This window comes from Mytilus californianus, unplaced genomic scaffold (assembly GCF_021869535.1).
Source record: "Mytilus californianus isolate M0D057914Y unplaced genomic scaffold, xbMytCali1.0.p SCAF_1, whole genome shotgun sequence".
In the NCBI taxonomy this organism is placed as follows: domain Eukaryota; kingdom Metazoa; phylum Mollusca; class Bivalvia; order Mytilida; family Mytilidae; genus Mytilus; species Mytilus californianus.
The window spans coordinates 8,661,530-8,679,113 of record NW_026262581.1 but is presented as its reverse complement, the minus strand read 5'-3'; the positions used below and the strand labels follow the sequence as shown (position 1 = coordinate 8,679,113).

Here is a 17,584-nt window from a genome sequence, read left to right as displayed (position 1 = left end):
AGAACTTCGTAATTGGTTATGTCTGTTTTGGAGGGGGGAATTTGCTGATCATTTTAGTGAATTTATGTATATTTGCACAGATTAGGTTGACAAAGCGGTTTCCGTATGGTGTTAGCGCTTTCGTCGCTGGAGGCAAGGAGTCTATTCTTTTGGTAAACAGTGGGTGGTTTGTTTTTTTTTTCGTATTGGAAGGTCTTAATTTATCACAGTTGTTTCTGATATATTTTCAAATCAATATTGTAGGTATCATACTGTAACAGGTATATATATATGGCATAATTATATATGTTTTATACATTATTCAAAAAGAAACAAACAATTTGGATCAAGATTTGATAATTGAACATAAGTCTTGAACATTTATTGAAAGGAAATGTGTGATGTAGTTCAAAGAGATTTCTGAAGTACTTCTGTTTCAAGTACTTTCAATAACACATTTTATTCAATAAACATTTCCTGTACCAATAAACAAAGTGGAATTGTTTGCTTTGGAAAACAATGATAATGACTTGTTCGATCCAAACTTTCCAAATCAATTTAATTTACAAAACGTTAAAACAACGGTTCGCTGTTTCTTTGAATCAGAAACACCAATCATGCAATCTAGAATTAAACATTTATAAATATTTGCATTCTCTCTGAGAGTTTACAATAAATGTGTAGTTGACAATGCATTTTTTGTTTCCATGACAACATTTAATCAATATCTTTATAAGTATGTTGTGTCCAAGTTTTAGCATTGATCGGGATTTGAGATATTAACAATTAAGGAGAATATTTCTATGCATGTTAATATGATTACTATTATGTATATTATTGAGATATCTTCTAACATTCCCAAGTTATGCTAGTCCAATAATAGCATAATGAATATTTGATAGACCACTGATCGTTTATTCCACTATTTCTTGTTGTCAGAAGGCGAGAAAGTGATTGTCGACAGTTAATTAAATAATTATTAATGCAGGTTTATTCATAATGAAAGCATGTTGTATGTTTGCCTTGAACGCATTGATGAAACGACAATAATTTACTATTAATTATATCTTTTGTGCTCTCCAACATTTGGGTCAATACTATATAGCACTGACAGCTCGGCATCGTTTTAAACGTCTGTTAGTGTCGTCTGAGTGAGATGTGAAACGGAATGTGGTACTACGGTTCATTGTAATGTGTAGATAAATTTATTTCTATATACTAAGTGTGTCCCTAAAAGGGAACCCATAGGAGGCATGCCTTGTTGGATCAAGGAAGGGATTATCAATGCTTTTGCCGTGGGTTTGCTGTCTGTCGAGAGAAGTGCGGAAAGCTGTAATGTTCTGTTGTGGTTCAGTAGAGGTGAGATTCGCACTATTTTTAATTGAATTTTAATAACATTAAGGATTTCAATCATTTGAAATCAATAGTTATTCAATATGAAAAACGATTCCCTATTCCACAGGGAACAGCGAAAATGTTTTTCGGGTCTGTTATACTTAACTCTACCAGATGTATAATGGGTTTTTATACATGGTTTAACAACTGAATACATTTAAATTTTATCAACGTTATATGGAAGCGTTAAAAATATATCATAATAATGTACAAATATCCATAAAAGTTTATAGAAAAATGTGATTTAACTTAATTTTTTTCTCTTTCGTCATTTAAAGTTGTTGTTTTTGGCATCTATTTCTGTGTAAAACTTTCGTTTGTAATATTTATATTTTGTTTAATCCTGAATGGAAAACGTAGCATATCTAGTTTTTTTCTATAAATATCATTATTATGAAAACAACCCTAAAAGAAGAAACTTACATTTTTTATTCTTTTTTTTATTTTGATTTTAATGGGGACGGTTTCCTTTGTTTGATTTGATTTTAGTTCTTTAGTGATTTTTGTTTCAGATGTCAGTTTTGTTTCTTTTTTATATCTTATCATGGGGCTGGATGTTCTTTCTTTGGCATGTTAATTTGATTACTTTATTGATAATATTAGCCATTTTATTCAGGAAAGAGATCATGTATATAAAAGTTGTATCAAATTTAGTATGGCACACATAAAAAATCTAATTATTGAATGATTTGATTCACTGGGTGGCACTTCAAACATTTACATGCTAAACTGAATACAAAATTTAACATCATTATAGAACAGCTTCTATAATTGCTATGTAATAATACGACTCTTTGTGAATGTCCAGTGAATTGATTATTTATTATCATGGCTATTGATCAGCGTCAACTAATTATACCACAATCATCAGAGTGTGATTATTCTAAGAGTCATGGCAGGATTAACGTTAAATATTGACGAGAACAGTCTTGGACAACATCATTGTGGATTAACAAGTAAATAATACCAGAGACTTCAGGATGATAGTTACATTTAAGCTGCTAATTAGCATGGGGGGGGGGGGGGTAATAAGTATTTTCGTTTTAAATCAACATATTTTTTTTTATTTACAACAAGCATTAAACCAAAAACAAGATAACAAAAAATAAAAAAAAAAAAGACACAAGCAAATGATTTAATCATGTTCCTTGTATAGGGAGTATTTCCTATTTTTCTATAATCAGTTATGTTGTATGTCTGTGTTTACATACTTGGCTGCTGGATCCCAATTATTGTCACAATAACCTATTATGTCTCTTTGGGTTGCTCACCCAATTTTGTCAATATAACGGAACTATAAACAACTGTCATACTAGTGAGAGGTTAAGCCAGCTTTAAAAACAGGTTTAACCCACCCTTTTTGTTCGGAAAATGCTTGAACCAAGACGGGACTATGACGGTTGTTTTTCACTCGTTCCGTAGGTTGATAACATTTGATTTTGTCAGTTTTCATATACTTCTCCTTTTTGGATTTACCTTTGAGTTCGGTATTTTTGTTATACTTTTTTGTTATATTATATTTCTTCTTTCCACTCCCTCTCACTAAACATTATCCCTTTCTATTGTGGATGCTGGTCCATTCAGGTTGCTTATTTCAGGCATTTTTCTATTTTTCTATTTTATTAAGATTTTTTTTTTTAACTGAAAGCTATCTTAACCTAACGTGGAATTAGAAAATTATATATATATATATATGTGTTTATTAAAATCGGGACCACCTGCGTGCAATTAAATTTTATCAATGAAATAGATAGAATCCTTATTCTATAAAGTACAAATCTGTTTGAAGCGACTGTAATGTTTTCCTAAAAGACAAGGCTTATTTATCTTAAGATGTTTCCATATCGATTTTCTCTAATGACTCTGTCCAAAAACTAAGATCTTTAGAAATACAAGAAAACTCATTACAACAACCTTCAGGTTATGGTGCAGGGACTTTGATTTGACAAATTAATGACACGTGACAGTCGGGAGGATATTGGTATATAGAGAAGGTTCTTCAGACTTTGGTGCAGGGACTTTGATTTGACAAATTAATGACACGTGACAGTCGGGAGGATATTGGTATATAGAGATGGTTCTTCAGGTTATGGTGCAGGGACTTTGATTTGACAAATTAATGACAAGTGACAGTCGGGAGGATATTGGTATATAGAGATGGTTCTTCAGACTAGAGTGCAGGGACTTTGATTTGACAAATTAATAACACGTGACAGTCGGGAGGATATTGGTATATAGAGATGGTTCTTCAGACTATGGTGCAGTGACTTTGATTTGACAAATTAATGACACGTGGCAGTCGGAAGGATATTGGTATATAGAGATGGTTCTTCAGACTATGGTGCAGGGACTTTGATTTGACAAATTAATGACACGTGACAGTCGGGAGGATATTGGTATATATAGAGATGGTTCTTCAGACTATGGTGCAGGGACTTTGATTTGACAAATTAATGACACGTGACAGTCGGGAGGATATTGGTATATATAGATGGTTCTTCAGAACATATATCTATTGGTTAATAGGACAAACCAGTGATGTGCCTCCTGTCGATATTTCCAGGATAAAGACGCGCTGTTTACAAGGAAACTACTAACAAAGGTTTCTAATGGTAAAGTTGGAAGTTATTACTTCGAATCTTTTGCAGTAAACCTCCTGAATTGGTTGATCGTTACGTGGTGTCACAGATGATATGTTCCGTCTGTTTTATTTGGGCTTACACACAAGTCCATCCTTCTATCCTTATTCATGATTTATCAAAGAATATGTGACTATCATTGGATTTGTCATGTCATAAGGAGCAGGGCGGGTGCTATTTAGCGAAGCAGGAGCTATTACATCGTCTATAGCAGGATTCTAGATGGTTTTGGTATGATCTATTTACATATATACATACTGTTCAGTTTTAAGTTTCTGTGTAATGCTTTTTGGACTATAACACAAGGAAATAACTCATTACACAAAACTGAAACACAAACATTATTTTCTTCAACATTTCGCGCTAAGGCTCCAGTAGCGAAGCCCGCTTAGTCCACTGTTGGTCATGTTTTAAAATTGCCCAGGTCAAAAGGTCACTTTTATGCTATTTTTACAGCTATAAACTGATCTGATTCACGGTTTTTGAACATTTGAAAAGGTAACATGTCCTTTTGAATGAGACTGCAGGTCGCAAGGTTGCATGCCAAGTCTCCTAAGGTCACAGGTCGGATTTGACCATGTTGGAGCCAACCCACATGTCCAAAACAAACTTCACCTTAAAATTTTAAATCAAAAATTTTAAATGTAAAGTTCATCTCCCTTCCTGTTGTTTTATGCATAACACATGAGAAAATAAATTGAGAAGTTGTACGGGAAAATACACTATCCGCGCTAGGAACTATACATTCGAGCATAGAAATTCCTAGGTTCTTGTAATAAGTATGTATCTACCAATGTGACTAACGTTGTTGGCCCATTAAATTGCATTTAGAGCTGTCAAAATCAAAGCCGAAAGCATAAAATTATCGTCTTTAATAAACTTGAAGATACAATACGCAATGTTGATGACTATGGATACATATGGTTTTGTTTCCTCTTTATTAGCTAAATAATGAGGAATTGCAGAATATAAAGAATAGAGAAAAATGGACCAAAGAAAATAAAGGATAGAGAAAAATGGCCTGAAAAAATAAAGAACAAAGAAATTAAGGACCCCCCTTCTCCAGACCCTCATAAAAGTGTTTGTCGCATCAAAACAATGTTTTAAGCCCTAACTCCTAAATGGGGCGCGATAAAAAAAAATCAAATAGACTTTGTATTGCTTCGTTTTTGTTGAAGATTCTAATCGTGTTTAATAGGTACCAATTTCTGTACCTCTTCTTTTATCAGTTTTTGCTTTCAATATGCAGTAAGTTACCTTTAAAACTTAGTTTTGATGCCGTTGACTAGGTCTTTTCCCCTTTGTATGTTAACGAGTTCTTAGCCGGTAAGCAGCAAATACTGGCAACAAATCATTCTTTTGAACAGCGTTTAATATATGTTTACTATATATATATCAAGTTCTGCATATGAAGATTCGATGAAGCTTTGTTTGTTTCGTGTTGCTACGGTGGAAATATATAGCAAAACGGACTGAGCTCTAGATAAATTACAACAAAATAATATATATTATATATTGAGCAGGTAACAAAACTGATGTTAAGTTTACAGGGCCAATGCAGCTATTGAGCTGGTTATTGGTCATGACACTTGCAGCTCTTTGAGTCTATTATTAAATAATATTAAATGTTGTAACATTACATGTACAAATGTTATTTGTATTTTAATACAACACTTGTTGTTTCATGTTTAATTTTGTCATCGTCTCATTTATCATTGACAATATAACAAGATTAAATTAACCTATGCAATCGATAAAACCATGGCTGTTTCTGTTTATTTTAGATTTCTCTACAAAATTTGAGTACTTTAGAACAAATTATTTTTGGTTTAATTAGGTCATCTTAATTTCATATTTTAATGTGAAAGCAGTCATGGTTTTCTCTTTGATCAAATAAAATATTTATCTGGATGATCTCGAGTGTCAATCAATATGTTTCACCAATAAGTTTGGCTTAAAAAATTCTGTATACTAGTATAGTTAATGCATAGTTTGCAAAACAAATAAATGTATAATGCGCTTGTTCGATAGATAAAGTAACGCCTTATTTCCCTCTCACTGTACCAAAATAGTCTCCTCTTCTTTCCCTTGCCCGTTATATAAGCTTGAAATCGAAGTAAAACGGACAACACTCGATTAAAAGAAAACAACCTAACAGAAAAAACTACGGTCCAAGAAACACTACATAGAAAACAAAAGATTGATCAACATAAACCCTTCCAAAACCAGCGGGTCACTTGAAACGAGGGTGCTCCGGAAGGATAAGGAGTTCCTGTTACACTAGTGTCACCCGTTCCAAAGTAGCAAAAACTATAAATGCATCAACATTAAAATTACAAAAAAAAGGTAGACAAGGAAGAGAAAGACGGACAGACAAAATTTCAATAGAAAATAGCTGTGCAATGATCAACTGAACAGAAACGCATGTGTATGGCGACAGAAATATGGTATCTGAACTCCATACAGTACAGTCATCCCTTATAGATATATTCACATCATAACTCATAAAAAATCTCCCTCCTAAAAGTTTCTAAATGAACAATAATCTTTTGGTTCTGGATTTTTTTCGTTTGTTTGTTTTTACTTTTAGAATCATCTTCGGTATAGAATGGAGAAAAAAGTGTCAATTTGATATTCAAAATCTACAAAAATTTTAAGAAAAAGGGTTGTGATCTCACAAAACATGTTTAACCCCGCATTTTTACGCCTGTCCCAACTCAGGAACATCTAGCCTTAGTTGGTCTTGTGTGTTGTTGTTTTTTATGTTTTTTTTTTAATTTTGGTTCATTTGTATGTTTCGGAGTTTAGAGTGTGGCGTCCATTTCGCTGAACTAGTGTACATTAATGTTTAGGTGCCAGCTGAAGCCCGCCTCCGGATGCGGGTTTTCTCGCTGCGTTGAAGACCCATTTGTGGCCTTCGGATGTTTTCTGCTCTTTAGTCGGGTTGCTGTCGTTTAGAAAAGTGTTGGATATGCTTTCCTGATCTTTTATTCTCTATATAATTTGTTTTAAACTAATGCGTCACATATATATATATATTGTTACATCTTGTGATCCGTTTATTTGGCAATCGCCAATGGCAGTCAGCAGGGATCTCAATTATTAGTTTAAAACCAAACTTGCGGAAAAGATGGTATACCGCAAACATGAGGTGCAAATATATACATATATATATATAAGTGAAAAAGTATATTTTAACAAAACGCATTTGACTAGCAGGTAGAACAACTGATGTTCTTAAACCCTGATTATTCGCCAAATAAACGGTTCACCAGATGTAACAAAATGGATCTAAATTTGTAATTTAATACCAAACAGAAAACAATAAACTTGCGGAAAAGATGGTATACCGCAACAAGGTTGGCAAAAAAGCGGTCAATACTAGTATTGACCATGCCGGCGGTAAATACCGGTAATTACCGGGAAATACTGGCAAATACTGGTCAATACTGGCAAGTACTGGTCAATTGAAATTTTGATAGGACTTTACTATAAAACTAGTCCCTACCTCAGGTCAATTACTTGGTAAATGGATAGATATAGTCACAAGGCAGAAAGTCACTTATTTACTACATTGTAATAAGACAAAAAGTCACAATTAATTAGTTCATGAACATGGTTTAATGAAGATTTATCAAATATTAATTTAATCATACAACAGATATAGTCATTAACACCATGAAGTCAGTCAGACTCAGTCACTTAAGAGAGACTATATAACATCTGATTTTCTTAACAGTTATTTTGAAAGATGCAATTAAAAAATTAAAAAAATTGTTTTATATATATATATATGTTATATATTTATTAAAAAAAACATTTCCTGCATTTAGAACATTTTTATCATGCTGTTGAATAGTCAGGAATTAATTCATTGTTTAAAACAATCTTTAGAAATCACTTTTATGACTTTTTTCCTGTTATGTCAACATTTATTAGGGGACAGTTGTTATAGTAATTAAACTTTTGACACCTGTTAGCCATATAATAGGTAATGTTCTGATAATCTATATTGCTAGTCACTTGTAATTCTATTTACCTGTAAAATTCAAACCTTTTCAAGAAAAAAATATCTTGATTTATACATGTTAGAATAACTGATATAGCTGCTCAATTTTATATGTATACCAAAAGTATGCAATATCATTACCCCTAAGAACTAAATTAGTCATTTTTAATGTTTAAATAATTAATAACATACCAATATCATTCATTTTTATACATTGAATCATGCCAAAGGAATAAAGTTTTCCCTCATCAACCATTTTTTTACTAGAATTGATAGACAAGTCAGTCAAAAGAAGCATGAAAATTTCAATTGACCAGTATTTGCCAGTATTGACCACTTGGGGAGTATTGTCCGGGCGGTAAATACCGGTAAATACCACTGGTAAATACCGGGGGTGGTAAATACCGCCCAACCTTGTACCGCAAACATGGGGTGCATAAATTGGTACACCATATCCAGATTTCGACAATTAATGTCTCTTCAGTGATGTTAGGAATCGAAACGGTATTTGGAAGGCCATATAATTTACCTCAATTTAGGATTGACTCTTGAATTTTGAAAGAGTCGAAATAGGATGAACGGATTATATAAACCCGAAGGAAAATATAATACAAGCCCAAACGAAAAAATATAAATAAGTCTAAATTGAAAACAACGTTCAAACCTATGATTGCGTTGGATAATAACTGCAATTATTATACGTGTGCATGCAAAACAAATTTCTTGGTAGAGGGGTCTAAATACAGCACAAACAACATTTTCCAAAAGACCAAAAAAGTGAAAAAGTATATTTTAACAAAACGCATTTGACTAACAGGTCGAACAACTGATGTTCTTAAACTCTGCTGACTGCCATTGGCGATTGTCAAATAAACGTATCACCAGATGTAAAAAATGGATCTTAATTATTAATTTAATACCAAACAGAAAACAATAAACTTGCGGAAAATATATAATTCGTCTAAATAACAGCCTAACAATGTTAGATCTGTAAATTTGCGGAAATTGAGTTAAAAAGATTACTGCAAGCCGCAAAAAATGATAATGAGACCTTTTTGATCTTCAATATTAATACAAACTAGCTTTAAAGTAAGGCCACCGCAAAAATGCAGATCTGCCAAAAAACATTCTCTGGAACTTTTCATCAACGGTATGTACAAAGGAAAAAACGTTATTTAAAAATTCAAAATCGACGAAAATTAACTAAAAACGGCTCAGGGCAACTGAAAAATGTTAGATTGGCTTCCCTGATCTCCAATCGTCATTCAGAAATTTGGTATTCAATATAAGAGGTTTAAGCCCTAATGCAAATACGCAAGACAAAATTCAAAAAAATTATAAAATATAAATACTTATGTCTGAAAACTAATGTCTTATGAGCATCTGAAGGATGTAATTTGGTAAATTTATTCTACTTTTTTATTTTCGAATTTAAGGGGCCAAAGGGGGGCTTTATCATACCTTCTTCTTCTTTAACACTTTAATTAGGTCAAAGAATGGTAATGCCGGCTTAATAAAGTCTGCATACTGTTGTTATTTTTGTCTATTAATAAATCACTTGTTTGAAACTTCCTTTTTTTCAAAGAATAATTCTTGTATGCCTTGTTTGATATCGTTACTGTTTTTTATGATGGTTTTAATGATCTTGATAATTGTTTGCGGTAATCGATTATAAGAAATAAAACCAGACGTCATGTCAAATGCCATGTTTTATAACTCGTCTGCCATATTCATCATCGAACGTAGCTAGGAACATGAACATCCTCACTGGTACAACATAACTGAGGCGTGTATTACAAGTAAACTCCTTATTTAATTAACTCGGTTTTACAATTTGTATTTGAAGTGCCTCTCCATATAATAACTGGGTTTGAGATTATTGTCATTAAAGAGCCATTTGTACAGCTTGCTAATATTTACACAGAATTGTAAGCTAGTAGTCTGTAGCACGTTAGAAGAGGATTAAGCTGCGAATATGTTTGATTTATAATGTGAAATGATTAATTCTCTGTAGAGACTAACATCGCCTACTTCTGCAATTACTTTTCAATATTCAACGATAGCTTTACTGCCTGTATCAATTTATTGTGAAATATCTAAAACAGCAAATTTATATGATGTGTGCGTGTTTATATATTCATAATTACTCTAAATTACAGCACAACAATGTTAAATCTGTAAATTTGCGGAAGAAGAAAAAGTTGGGAATATATTCCCACAGTTATTTTTTTTTTTGAGAGCAATGTAAAAACAATCTTAAAATAATAAACAAAAATTCTTCAATCCTATACAAAGACTTATATCCCGTTGAAATCTATTATGGATATCCTTAAGAGACATAACTGAAATTTTGAAACCGGTATCAAGACGTACAACTATGGCATTGTGGAGTAAAAATACTGCATAAATGTAAAAGGCAAAAAGCCTGGAATATGCATGAACAGTTGAATGTCGGTTTGAAAAATAGGACAGCATTTTTATATACAAATTGAGACAGCAATCAACTGACACAAATTTACCAAAATAGACATTAAGAAGTCATCATACAGCATTCAATAATAATCATTAACGCTCTCACAATATACCGATATATTATATATGGTGTAGCATTCTCCTGTTTTCATTGGATATTACGATCACGTGTTTGAAAGGTTATTTTATGTATCCGAAGCCTTGTTTCTATTTCTAAGTATATTGACGCTATGTTTATATTTATATGTATATTGACGGTCAATATGAAAAATCTTGCTAAATTTTGATTAATGACGTCATGACGTCACACATAACACCCATGCATGGAGGAAGCGCCGCAGCAGATGAAAAGAAAATTTGCAAGTTTATCACAAGAATTTTTATGTTAAACCCAGACGCTAAGAATACAAGAAAGCTAACGCAACAAGCTATGAAGTTGTTCAAAGAATATTGATATTTTCAATAACATGTTAAAATACTAATCTTGCAAAATACAATTCAGTGGCGGATCCAGAAATTTTCATAAGTGGGGGCCCACTGTCTGCCTAAGAGGGGACCCCGCTCCAGTCATGCTTCAGTGATTCCCTATATAATCAACCAAATTTTTCCGATAAAAGGGGGGGGGGCGGGCCCCCTCCCCACCCCCTAAATCCGCCTCTGCAATTTAAAAATAAACAGAAAGAACATTGAATGCCATTTTACTAATACATTATTTACATATGTAATATATAAATTTAGGACTTTCACTCAGTCAATACGTTATATATGGACCTGTTAGATTATATTGACACTCGGACTTCGTCCTCGGTCAATATAATCTGAACAGGTCCATATATAACGTATTGACCTCCTCAAAAGTCCATAATTGATAAATATCCCCCTTTTGTACACACACGTTTTAAATTATTACGAGACGCAACCAAATGTCTTAAGCAACACACTATTCTCATATTCTCAATTATTTAAAGAGCGAGAGAGGACATCGACATAGACACTTATTGAAAAGGCTGGCACAACCGTAAATATGTGGTTCGGCCGTAAACATTATTTTCTTACCTGTCGACTACCCATGGTTAACTCGATCTGTGTTGAATAGGAAATCATACAGGGAAAAGTATCACAAAAATTAGGTAAGAAATATTCAATATATCGGTATTATACAGGCACATATCCAGATGTTTTACCTGAAATTCCTAAAGTAAAGGAGAGAGAGAATTCCACTTGGGAAGAGAAGAAATTTCATTCTTCAAATTTTTTGAAGATGTGTATATTAATCCGACAAAACCAGGGGATCCCGAAGGTCTTTAAAACTTAGAAACTCCTAACATATCATACTATTGTATCGGTATCGGATTCGACCCGGAAATGGTTAATTATTGGTAATATTATTATTGTGGAAAACAAAAGGGCCTGGAATGGTGTAATTTTTAAACAACACCATTGTCCTATCTTAGTTGTATATAAAGTTGAATTCTTTGATTCGTCGTTTTTACGTCATGCCGGATTACAAATTGGACCTCGTTATTTTAGTAGTATAGATGATATTACTTCATTATATATCTTTTGCTGATACATGTGTATTAGAAGTTGGAATAACGAATATTTTGTGTATTTAGCAGTAAAATATGTTAACTTAAAACTAAACTCCAATTCTGCTGTCGACGAGTTAAAAAAAATGTGCAAAATAATTATGTATCAAAGAATGTTCAAAGTTTCTGTTAGAATGGAAAGTTTAAAGTATAATTAACATTCCTTAATAAAATGATGTCTTTTTATACTCTAATACAAACCGTTATATAAAAAGATGTCATAAGCAACATCAGAAACAGTGCAGAAAACACGGTCTTGTGCAAAATTCAAAGTGCGTTCTTTTCAATACCGATATAAAAAAAATGCAATTAAAACTTAAATTATGTCTACAATTATGAACAATATTTAATGGGCACATATGGAATTCACGTCTTGAAATTTAAAAAAAAGTTTAACAGTCATGTAGTAATATAATTTAAATCCCAAAAGGAGAGATGTAGGTCTCGCGTGCCGTTATAAAAAAAAAAGACATTGGTCGAGGTAACGAGGTCATTTCGCATGACAAGTCATTTAGGATTTATAAGGAACACAACTCTTGACGAAGTTGACTCATCTTCAAGCCCCCCCTCCAATAAAAAAAATTAGTGCAATCAAGTTTATGCATAAGTTGTATAAAAAAAAACTAACGACAGTTGTTTCTGCTAGACCAATTATTATATGGAAAGGCGGACTCTAGCACACCAAATTTTCCGCTTTGGTCACTTAGTTGCTTATTTGTAGATCTATATATGATAGCCTCAAAAATTCAACTAAATCGATAAAACAATCGGGAAGTGCAATCACACAGACAATCAGAATATGAAATTGATTGCCATGATCCCGATTTAGTACAGGCATTCTCCAGAGAAAATGGGATGGTTGAACATGTTTTTCGGTACCAACTCGCAGATGCACAGCAAAATGGGCTACAAGCACGACATAACTTAATAAAGTTTGTTACATTTCACAATGAAAAAAATATAGTTAAATTATATTTTGCTTATAAACACAATGAAGATGACATCCATCGAACTTTAAAAAAAATTGCAAGAATACAAATTGAATGAAGGTAGTCCTGTCACAGGATACAAGCAGTTAATCTGGGTACCAGTTTATTAATCCTTAATGCAAAACTTCGTTTTCTCATGTTTACTGATATATTTTGCGACATTAACCTAACTTGTGACAAGACACCTGCACAAGTAAACAGGTAAACGACAAAAAGGCAAAATTCCTGCAAATGAACATAATATTATTCAAGATCATAGAATTGAATAGAATAGAATAGAATATTTTTATTTCCCAAATTACAGGGCCCATAAAGAGCATAAAAATCAGTTACAATTGATTGACATAATTGATTATTACAATAATAAACATCACAGTGTACATGTATATCTATTATATTAGCATCGGTCAGAATCAGAGACATCAACCATCTAAATATGAATGCACAATTAAATATGAAATTATATTATATGCATTCGTTATAAAATTACATTATATGCATTCGTTATAAAATTATTTACTAGTATCAATGATCATATAACAATAATTTTTATTATTTCACTGAATTTTCTGTCTCGATCTGGGACTATTAGTCCCAGTCTCCATAGATGACGAAAAAGAGCACAAGAAGTAAACTTATATTTGTGCAGCCCCCGGCTTACCCATTTTAAGACAGTAAAAGAAATGATGTAAACCTTCATTGTATTTAGAACTGCATGTTTTTCAATTCTGTGCCTTAGTTGTACTTCTGCAAAAATATTTTAGTTTGCTGCTTAATTACTGATTGAAAAAAAGATTTAAGAAGTTTTACTGACCCCTCCTCCGCATCGGCCCCAAAATATTTCCACTGCAATAGCCTTTCTCCGTGATTGAATATTGACTGCATTTAAAGCGAGAACCTGAGAGAAAGCACCAATGATAAGTATCAAGATGCGGACGTCGTGGAAAACACCCATGTTTAGTTTTTCTACATACAAGAGGCGTTTAACTTTAAAGCGCGGACTTAAAAGAAAGTACACGCACAAATGATAATTGTTTAATGCAGACTTCGTGGACGACAACGGTATTTCCAAATTTTGGAAAATTATAAATTAATAAAAAGTATATTAAATCGAACAAAGTTGAAAATTGATTATCGAATTGCAGTTTTGTAACAACACTTCGATGAATATGTAACATTGTAAATTGTCGCTTTTTACACTAAAATCGATTCCCCAGCAGTTAATAATTAATACCTTATTCGTGTTCAATGTAAAATCTAATATTGATTTACTTGGCGATGAATCATTCCTAACGGTGTTACCTCCTCTTGATTGGAATTCTTCAAGTCGGTGAAATCACATAATGCATCAACTGATGATCACTTCCTGTTATTGATTTCGAAAGATGTTATTAATTTAATCCATGTCATTTCCCCGATGGATGATAATAGTAGTAAACTATTTTTCTCGTATTTCAGGAGGAAGAAAATTCTATGGCACATGGATTTCTGACGACACAAGAAAAACGACCAATACACCGAAAAAAAGTAAAAACCACACAAGAAACCGCAACAGACACATATGTCAAAGGTGATCAAGCAACGAATGAAGCAAGTAGTGAAAGTTCCCCCAGTAATGGTACAGGCTTTACCGGAGCACCTGATATGGGTATAAAAAACATTATGATGGAAAATTCACACTCTGTTCAAACTGTTGAAATAAAAAAGAGACCCGGTCAGTCTTTAGGGTTTTATATAAGAGAAGGAAATGGCATGGATAGGAATGGTGGTGTTTTTATTTCTCGTATTCAGACTGGAACCGTTGCAGATAGCAATGGATTATTACATATTGGTGATGAAATTTTAACAATAAACAAGAAGGATGTGTCAAATATGTCTCTTGATGATGTAGTTATTCTTATGTCAATTCCAAAGAAATTAACATTAAAAATCAGAACTAGAAAGTGCCATAAGAAAAACAACTCTTGTCCTTCTCTAGCAGTAACAGAACAAGAAACAAAACCTATTGTAAATGTGTTTCATAAAGTACGCTCATCATCCGAAACAGCACTAGAAGAAACAGAAAAAGCTGCAAATCTGGTGGACCCATTTACTCAAGAACACGAACATCAACAGTCCAGAAGGAGACATGATAGGCCTACCTCATCACAATATGCCAGTATTTTTATTTCACCCCACAAAGCTGAAGCTAAATTACTTTCTGATGAAGCAGATAGTGAAAATTCTAGTGATGGATCCTTACCTAGAAGCATTGATTCTAATAGTAAGCATTATTATGTAGGATATCGAGGATATGCATCTGATAGTGCATATGACCAAGCCAGTGCATATTTCAGTCCAAACCTATCACCAAATCAACATGGGAGTGCCAGTGATCAGGAATACTTAAAATATATGTATTCAGATGGTGGCCTTCCTAGAAAACTAATTCCAAAATCACCATCTAAATCTGTAAACAAAAGTGGATTAAATATAAATTCAGATTCTGAAATATATGTAGGAGGTCAGCTCCCTAGCTATCATGATGTGACTTCAAAAACATTAGAATCAGCAAGGAAATTTCAAGGGGGTTTGAAAGACATGATACACGTAAAAGGGAAATATGGCAAATCACAGCGTAGCAGGTCTCCAGAATATTATAACTCAGATTCAGAATTAGTTTTTACAAATCCTCAAAAAGGTCATACAGATATGAGAGGATTTGCTTCTGATTATGAAACTTATGCTGCTGGTGGTAGTGATGATGATCCTATTTATTGTGTTCCTAAATTACCATTTAGTCATAGTGGCAGTTCCGAATTAGAAGAATTACTGAGAAAATTTAACACTCTTTCGATGGAATTGCAGCAGGAAAAAAATAAACTGCAACGACAAGTGTCTGGAAAAGATGTAACAGGTAATGGTACGTTATTGATTTTCCTTGACAAAGTATGAATCATACAGCTCCTGTAGTATAAAGTGAAAGGTTATTTTCAAATCAAATATTTCTTTACAACATTGATTAAATATGTGTTAGACAGACAATATCTAACATCACTACAGTATTCTATACAAATTGCATTTATTCGATCCAATAATTATATATAGGCATGCTGTTAATGAAAGTAACCCAATTCTCTTGGTACCCAGTAGTTTTCTATAGAAGACATTTGAGCCTTATCCCACACACGGACTTAAAAGAAATATAAGGTTTCCAGACATACAGTCATGACAGTAATATATATATACTAATACTGTAATATACAGTATAATGAATTGATTGTTTTATTGTGCATTGCATATAATTTCCTTATGCATTATAATTTGCTATATTAAGTTTTTGGCTTTACAATGCACACGTAGATACAGTTGAACATTATACATGTACATGTACATGTACATATGTATGTGCATGCATTAAATTTCATACACATTACCGGTGTATATTCAAATAATGAAACAAGGTTTTAAGAATCATGTAAAGCATTAAACAAAGCAGTTCTGTTTTGTTTAATTTTGTCAAACATGTTTGTGTCAAGTCTGCTAACATATATTACATGTACATCACTGTACATACAAATGTATGAGGTATACAATTTTTGTAAAAATCTTATAATCAGTGATAATTTTTCTAATTGCCAGATAGAGTGTTCCAAATTTAAAGGCTTTTCTCTTTCAAAATGCCAATGAGCAAAAATTATTTTTCCAAGTTGCAGTTTGCAGTGATCTGGAAGGATTTTTTCTCTATGGGCCCAGGGCCCCCATAAAATAAATTCAATGGGCCATTTTTAGAATTAATGGGCCATGTTGTCAAATGAGTGGGCCATTCGTTTACAATAAATAATTAAAAAATAAAATGTATATTTCAGCAACGAGGCAGTGGTACTTACAGTACCTGTATGATTCTAACTGATATCATGGATATTGTTCCTGTGCTTTGTAATTTCAATTTCAATGAATGTACAATAATTTCTTCCAAACCGGGCAATATTTACGATAACCTTTATTTACAACTGGTACTGTTGCCTTGTTCATGTTCATGTTTTTCTTTACATTAAATTTGGGTCTTCGTCGATTGCCTTACTTTATTCCAGACGTTCCGTATTAGATGACGTTTCTGGCATTTCCTCTGCACTTCTTGTATTATTATTACTTCATCGCGATGACAAGAATAACAGTAGAGAGTAACGTTAATTGATAAGACACAACAACAATTCGCTGAAGGCATGTTTACAAAATGTTCAAACAAGCCAAAGACCAAAAAATTGACAAGGACAGTTAAGCGCCTTTTATGGAAACAAATACTACATTCATAAAAAGGCTTTTGGATTTTTCAATCGAAATTATAGCAAGCTTACTTAAAAGATTATAATTAGAGAAAAATTTTCGACTGTACTAGCCAAATTTCACAAATTTAAAGTTGTTTATAAAAATTTATATCATGAATGATGGTTTATTACGTATTTTGGGTAATCAGTTCTGTTCTGTTCTGTTCTGTTCTGGTATATTCCTCCGTTTTATCGGAGCACTCCA

The 17,584-nt window shown here is 32.7% G+C and overlaps 1 protein-coding gene across 2 annotated transcripts in view; it reads left to right on the top strand.

Annotated features, from left to right (window-relative positions):
• The first annotated feature begins 1,198 nt into the window (after window positions 1-1,198).
• Window positions 1,199-17,584, top strand: part of LOC127698276 (rho GTPase-activating protein 100F-like) — a 38,819-nt gene continuing 22,433 nt past the window's right edge. The window contains exons 1-2 of one of the 2 annotated variants that reach the window (XM_052201779.1): window positions 1,199-1,338; window positions 14,531-15,968. In XM_052201779.1, coding sequence (XP_052057739.1) covers window positions 1,264-1,338; window positions 14,531-15,968 — 1,513 coding nt within the window. In that variant the 5' untranslated portion in view covers window positions 1,199-1,263. Of the gene's footprint in view, window positions 1,339-14,530; window positions 15,975-17,584 lie in introns of both variants that reach the window. The other variant, XM_052201704.1, reaches the window with a different exon arrangement.